Source organism: Centropristis striata, chromosome 21 (assembly GCF_030273125.1).
Source record: "Centropristis striata isolate RG_2023a ecotype Rhode Island chromosome 21, C.striata_1.0, whole genome shotgun sequence".
Lineage (NCBI taxonomy): Eukaryota > Metazoa > Chordata > Actinopteri > Perciformes > Serranidae > Centropristis > Centropristis striata.
In genome coordinates this window covers 22,253,817-22,261,711 of record NC_081537.1, presented here as the reverse complement: position 1 = coordinate 22,261,711, position 7,895 = coordinate 22,253,817, and the positions used below count along the sequence as shown (strand labels likewise).

Below are 7,895 nucleotides of genomic sequence, written 5' to 3'. Positions count from 1 at the left end.
TGTAATTTTAAAGTATGTTAAGAAAAATACAAATAAATATACATGTGCAAGTGCATGTATTTATTATTATTATTATTTTGTGCTAGTTTAACAATTTAAAAGCATAAAGCACTAGTCTCTCTTGTAAAATAATATGTTATTTTGGCAGCATCTAGCCTATATATATATATATGTATATATATATATATATATATATATATATATATATATATATATATATATATATATATATATATATATGTATTATATATATATATATATGTATTATATATATATATATATATATATGTATATATATATATATATATATATATATATATATATATATATATATATATATATGTATATATCTTTTTTCTTAATGGGATATAGGCCTATTGTTTATATCTCGTCTGTGGTTTATAAAGGCTATTTCCATCATATTGATAATAAACGACTGACTGAATGACCAAATGGCAAAATGATGCATTGGTCTGATCATATCTCATAATGGAGAACCACAGACACAGACACGCCCCCACTAGAGGACAGTAGGAACATATATAAAACTGTAAGAGAAATACAGAAATTAAAGTAGGGCAATCAAATACAACTACAAAAGATGTATTATTTATTACTAGGCTAACCTATATAAATACGTAGCTTGCCTACAAACCAGTGCATCTAATTGAACACTGTTGATTAGATTAGACTGGTGTTGTGAAGAAAAACACGCTGCGGGTTCACCGGGTTCAGTTTGCATGTGCCTGCTGTGTATGGTGTGTCTATAGGCGGAGTTGTTTCCCAGCAGAGACAGCACAGAGCGCAGAGCGGCGCCCCACCACCGCCTTTGCGTCAACCATCCTCTCACACAGCCAGTGACATAACACAACATCAGCCCTCGCAGCATCCGCATCTCACGGCCAGGAGGACCAGGAGCACATCTTCATCTGAGCAGCATCCATTCCACAACTGCCTCCCATCGTCTGCGCACCGCCGACACCAGGCGTGTTCATCCACCCGCTTTTGCTTTTTTTTATTTTTGTGCCTCGGACTCGGATTATTATTTTTTCTTTGTTGCATTTATATTCTCGGAGATGGTTTTCATGTTTTAGTCGCGTCTTGTGAGGAAAAACAAGCGCTGGACGCGGAGAATCATCATCGTTACAGGAAGATTATATTCTCATTGAGCAGGAGATCTGGTGAGTTCTTTTTCATTTTTGGAACATATTTGGTGCTGAAAATGCAGGAGGTCAGATTTGTGCTTTGGGTGTATTTGAAAACAGATGATGCGCAGCTATATCTAATTAGGAAAATATGAAAATACATTGAAAGACAGTGGGGATTTGAAGTTAAAGACACCTAAACGCAGCATCATAAAGCGAGATATTAATGGATATGAGGAAAAGATGAGGATGTTCTTCATTTCTAAGCCACCGCCTATTATGACCAGCGTTTTCATTTCGACGCAGACGCTCGGTTTCAGCACCATGGAGAGCACCCGATGTACACAACTCCTTATCACAGCGAGAAACCACACAATGCATGCTTTCATTTAATAAGCCACATTAAAAAAAACCCTCATGTTTTGGAATTTCGTCCCCCATTGACGGGTCAGATTGATAACAGGGTGATGGAATGAAGCATCGAGCAGCGTTGGATCCTGCGCAAGCGAGCAAAGTCGATCCATCGACAGTCGTACAAGCAAAGGTACTGCAGCGAGGAGGAAAACACGTCGAGCAAAGAAAGAATCAAACACATATCTACGCTTATCTGCTTTGTAATGGAGGTAAATGATGTGACCTTGGATTTGGGCTTTATTATCCGGAGTCTTATATGCATCAAACGCGACCTTCACCTGTTATTAAGGTGTTTACGTTTCCGTCTTCCATTTTAGTGAGAGGGGTGGCGCGTGGCTCACTCTGACTCGTCGGCCATTGCCCATGAAATATGGCTCTCTCATGAAATCTTAATGAATTTACCATATAGGATCCAATGCAATCAAGTGTGGAAGATGATTCCCTTGAATAGCTGATGCAAAAATCACTCATATTATTATGTTTCTGCATGCAGATGAGTTTCAACTGCAGCCAAATTTCACACTAATATGTTTATAAAATGTAAGGATGCTCATTATATTGATCATTTGTAGCAAGGGGGGATCTATACTGTTTGAATTAATTAGTATAAGCTCCAGGCCGATCCATTCCACCACTTACTGATTCAAATCAATACTGCTAATAAGCCTGAGGTGCAGTCAGATACAGCACATCCATGAGAACATTACAGGGCTGATAACCATGATAGAGGCTGAATATTTATGGATATAATAGACAATCAAATGCATTTTGTTTGCTTTTTGCACACATCCATGACTTATCTAAAGGTAATTGGTCTGGTTTTCTGATTATTGATGTTTTGTGCCTCCACAGTGGCCTTCAGGAGGCAGACAGAGAGCTGAAATCCAACAGTTTCAGTCGAGGTCATCGTTATCCCCTCAGAGCTGCTCACAGGATCATCTTCTCCCAGGCTTTGATGCCCAGCGGCAGCCTGTAGCCCGGGACTCCCAGCAGCAGAGGCTTTAAGACCCTCAGGATCGGCCCTTCTGACCCAGCGCGGCTGCAGCCCCTGGACGCCCCCCCACACTCACCATGGGAACCGTGCTGTCTTTGTCCCCCAGCTACCGAAAGGCGGCTCTCTTTGAGGATGGCCCGGCCACCGTGGGCCACTACACAGCTGTGCAGAACAGCAAGAACGCCAAAGACAAGAACCTGAAGCGCCACTCGCTCATCAACGTGCTCCCATGGAAGCGGATTGTAGCGGTGTCGGCCAAGAAGAAAGGCTCCAAGAAGGTGCAGCCCAACGGCACCTACCAGAACAATGTCACCCACCTGAACAATGAGAACCTGAAGAAGTCGCAGTCGTGCGCCAACCTGTCCACCTTCACCCAGGACCAGAGCACTCCAGCGCTCACCAAGACCTCCTCCAACAACACAGCATCGTCCGTCAAGAAGGCCCCTCTGACTAACTCCAATGTGGCCCCCGGGACCCCTAAGAGAGTGATCGTGCAGGCCTCCACCAGCGAGCTGCTGCGCTGCCTCGGGGAGTTTCTGTGCCGGCGTTGTTACCGGCTGAAACACCTGTCACCCACTGACCCAGTGCTGTGGCTGCGCAGCGTGGACCGCTCCCTGCTGCTGCAGGGCTGGCAGGACCAGGGCTTCATCACGCCCGCTAACGTAGTCTTCGTCTACATGCTGTGCCGTGACGTGGTTTCCTCCGAGGTGGCCACGGAGCACGAGCTGCAGGCCGTGCTCCTCACCTGCCTCTACCTGTCTTACTCCTACATGGGCAACGAGATCTCCTATCCTCTCAAGCCCTTCTTGGTGGAGAGCTCCAAGGAGACCTTCTGGGACCGCTGCCTGTCCATCATCAACCTGATGAGCGCAAAGATGCTCCAGATCAACTCCGACCCGCACTACTTCACTCAGGTGTTTGCAGACCTGAAGAACGAGAGCCAGAAGGAGGAGGAGAGGAGCCGCCTGCTCATCGGCCTGGACCGGTGAGGAGATGCTGGGGGGGGAGGGGCAGAGGGGTCAGGGGAGGTGGGGCATACTCCAGTCTGGCATTTTGAAAAAGATTATTGGGGGTGTTATTTATTTATTATTGCCCAAAGTATAGTGGGAGGCTAATTAGGTAGTATTTGGCTTTGTATCTAGAATCAGCTCTGGAGGGGGGTGAGTGATTTTCACACAGGATTTGCAATGATCATCTAAAAATGGGGTTTAAAAACACTTTTTTTTCTCTTGAAGACATGTAATTATCAAGGCGAAATTCTATTTTCAAACAAGCAATGGATGGATTTTCTCTCAACCTGAGAATGAAAGCTTTTTTTTGACAATGATGGAAAAAAAATGCCAGACTCGGGTAAATCCTTTGCAGATATATATCTATATGAAACACTGAGATCTTAAAAAAACAATTCAGACAAAAAACATTAGAAAAAGGAAGCGTACATCTACAGCAATGAATGTGGAGAGGACTGAGGCTGCGACAGCCTGCCAGTGACCTTCTGACTGTTTGACGATGTGATGTGCACTGCCTACTGCAGGAGGGTGAGGGCCATCGCCTGACTGGCTTTCTTCATGCATCACGGATGAACAGGCACCCCCGGCTGCAAACTGTGGCTCTTTGGAATGCCAACACCACGTTCCGTCCATTAATACGGATACCGCTGGACAATTTTTTTGCTGCAATGCATATCTGAAAGAACAGCAGGGGCCATCAATGCTGGATCCATATTTTTGTGGGTTTCTGTTTGTGGCTCTACAATAGGACTTATAATGTACAAGGGGAAACTGGATGGACAATAAGCAAAGTGGGACTTTTGATGAGGAGGACAACAGCCAGAGGACGTACGATGAGAAAGACCTACTTTATTTTCATCTAGAAAAAAAATAAACCAACAAGTTAATGGATGTTTTACTCCCCAGAGGCTTACACCTATGGAGGCTTATTTATTGCTTTTCTGGAACAAGTTTTCTTTTCATTTCTTTCTTTTTTTACTTAGAAATGTAATGTTTTGCACGTGTGCCATGCAATTTTACAGTTTCCGGGAGGGAAGGAACAACTATTACTTTTCTTCTTTTTACTTGATTTGTAAACCAACTGCATCTGCATTAGAGAATGCTGTGAACAAAGTGACACTAGTTTATTTAGCTCTGCTTGCTAAAATAGGCTATTTGTTTACCAGGGAAATTCTTTTTGTACTTTTTGTCGATTTTGGAATGATGTTTGATTTCGTGCTTATGATTCAGCATAGAAAATGTTAAAAACAGTGCCATATCTTTGATGAATATCCCACAGGTCTGAGAACACTCTGAAGTGCTGTTTGTCCAGCTGTTTGAATGATGGGACGGATTTTCATCTACTACTAACTACTTACTGACACCTAATTTATTGCCATTTACGTATTTATTTAGGCACATTTAATGTAAATGAGAGATCGTGATGAGACTTTGGAGAGGGGAGGACATGAGGAGGTTTTGCTGGGAGCAGGTGTGCTTATCTTTGGTGGGAATGAAGATTGATCTGGTTTATGCAAATGAATGTTGCGGGGAATTTATCGATGAATACCTAATTAAAAAACCAATGTTGAATCTGACCATCACCAAAGGGACGTCATCTAGGACACCTTGACAGAACACATCATTTACCTTGGGGAGGGGATGCCCTAAATGCCCTTAAAAACATCTTTCACCTGCATGAGGAGCTAACAACCTGCTGCCCCACATATCATACAGAGAAAGCACACACACACACAGTCTCACACACACACACACACACACACACACACAGATTATTTCAATGACACTCGTTCAGCATCACTGCAGAAAAGCACAGCTTACCTTGAGGATAATCCATCAGCATCACCTCTGTGTAAATCAAATGTTGGGGTGACATCACATTCATCCATGGGCAGCAGGAGATGAGGCGACCTCCACGGGAATAATCACATTTTCAATCATAGAAACCGCTTGACTAAAGAGACATGACAACCAAAACAGAAAGCATGCAGAACAATTGTATTTTTATGTTACAGGGGAGAGAATCAGTCTCCATAATGACTGCAATCACAGTATTTACATGCAGAAATGTACCAGAAATGTTTTGCATCTCATCTTAATATAGACGACTAGTTCACACTGTCTTTTTCAGCAGTGTTTCTGAAAATCTGTCTCCAGGAAAAAGCATTGTGGACTAACGAAATGCTTCTGTTGTGTTTTACCGATGTTCTGAAAGGCTTCTCTGCTGCTGTGTTAGTGTAAATCAGCTCTGATGGTCACAACCTGCGGTCTCCTCTGCTGTGGGGCTGCGGCTGCCATGTGGCATTGGATCAGTGAGAGAAAGTTCATTTGGAGTGTTTGTACTGGCACAATAGATGGACATGCACTTTGACTGGGCTTCTGCATTGGCAGGAAGAAAAAGCAGGGCATTGGGGTAAAGGGCCTCAAAGAGAGACCCAGAATCTTTTTCTCTTTGTCCACTTTCCCCCCCGACTCACTTGAAATGTGCCATTTTTTTCCACTTTGCATCATTGAGTAGTTGTTTGAGAAAAATACTTTCAAAAGCTTATAAAATATGAAAAAAGACTCAAGTGATAGTTAAAAGATTTCTGTCAAATTCTTTTCTGTATCTTGTTGCGTACTTTGTAGATAAAAAACGAAACAGTGGTTAAGAACTTCAAAAAGGGAGGGAGGCATTCGACGGCTGCATGTGTGCGCGAGTGTGTGTGTGCGTGAGTGTGTGTGTGAGTGACATCGTTTTATTTGTACAGAAGAATGTGTGACATGTTGTTTTTCTTATGGACATGGAGCATACACCAACCACACTGGAACTAAGACTCGGCTTTCCCTCAGCGGGGTGAGGGAGGGGGTGTAGATGCTGTTCAATAAAAATGTTCTTTTTGAAAAAGACAAAAAAGCTGTTACTGTAATTGAAACTTTTTTCAGTTAGTTTCTGCTTATTTTAATTTATTTTTGTACTGTGATGGAAAAATAAAAATGCACTGATCGTTCAAGACGGCCGCTTGTCTTTTTTCACCTCCAGATGTGCACCGATGAGCTAAATCTGCACTTTGTAAACACACTGTGGGACTTTTTACATCAATAGTTGCACACACACACACCTGAGTCTGACCTGTTGACCCCTGGAGCTCGGCGGTCAATGGGGGGGGTTAGGGGCCTTGCAACAGTCCACTTTAATTGGAGGGATGTTGGTTTGATCCCCACTTCCACATGCACACAGGTCAAAGTGAGCAACAACCCCAAATTGCTCCCAGTGTGTGTGTTTATATGGGAAAAATGTTAGTTGACTGTAAACATGAAACACAGCAGAGATGAGATATGAGTTCTTGCTCCACTGGATCAGTTCTCTTCAGATATATGCAGGTTCTCATATAATATAATGACAGCAACTCAGCAAGTCTTGTGAAAGTCACATCCTGAGTTGTTCAGTCATTAACTAATTTTTCCAATTATTCCGACACCACTCACACCACTTTACAATTTGATAGAAATCTGTTTTTTAGCTTCTCTGCCTGCTTGCTGATCAGTGATGATAACCTCTCAGTGACAGCAGCTGGTGTTCCTTGCTCACAGTGACTCAGGTTGGTGGGAGGCTGGTCCTGTGCAGTCGGCCTTGTCCGAGATGATCATTTGTTTATTTTTTAAAAAAGAAATATAAAAAGAGAAAGATCAGCCTCATATCAACCTATAATTCTCCTGTAGTTCCTCCTAAACACAAATATATGTTGAAATTCACTGGGCCTCATGCAAAAAGTGAAAAACAAAGACATTTCCTCTCATTTTTGTTAGTTACCACCGTTTTCTTGTTTTTGCTCTTCTCTTAATAGGAGAAAATTTTGTGAGTGGTCAAGTGCAGTTTTCTTTCACAAGATAAGGTTTTTACTGTTCACGTCCCATACATTATTTGTCCAATGTAAAGAAACACAGATTTTTAATTTGAGGAACATAAAAACACCCAAATATCATTCATCCATCCATTCACCTTAGCCACTTATCTGAACTCAGGTTGTAGGGGGCTGGAGCCGATCCCAGCCGACATTGTACACTGTGGACAAGTCTCCAGACTACCACAGTGCCCAAATATCATCAAATGAGATTTTAATGATTATGCTTATATATTAGGTTATTATGTTTTAGCTGAGTGTTTGATTTCCCTGTAAAGCAAGTAGTGACACTCATGCTTATGTTTTAGTTTATTTCACTACTTCTAAAGCCCTTCTTCTACAGCCTTTTGTTGGTGACATGTCTCCAATTTTTGTTTGAGTTTTTGCACTAGGATCAAGTGGGTTCCTCATGAAACACAACTGGTAAAGAGCAGATTTGGATGAAGAA

General features: G+C 42.4%; 1 protein-coding gene across 1 annotated transcript; it reads left to right on the top strand.

Annotated features, from left to right (window-relative positions):
• Positions 1 to 879: 879 nt before the first annotated feature.
• On the top strand, positions 880 to 3,543 carry cdk5r1b (cyclin dependent kinase 5, regulatory subunit 1b (p35)). Its single transcript, XM_059325303.1, has 2 exons — positions 880 to 1,181; positions 2,412 to 3,543. Exon 2 carries the CDS (start codon positions 2,631 to 2,633, stop codon positions 3,540 to 3,542), a length of 912 nt encoding a protein of 303 aa, XP_059181286.1. The 5' UTR covers positions 880 to 1,181; positions 2,412 to 2,630; the 3' UTR covers position 3,543.
• The last annotated feature ends 4,352 nt before the right edge of the window (positions 3,544 to 7,895 follow it).

What these genes read in the sequence shown, in the direction of transcription:
- cdk5r1b (XM_059325303.1), top strand. Translation starts at nt 2,631, where the DNA reads ATGGGAACCGTGCTGTCTTTGTCCCCCAGCTACCGAAAGGCGGCTCTC.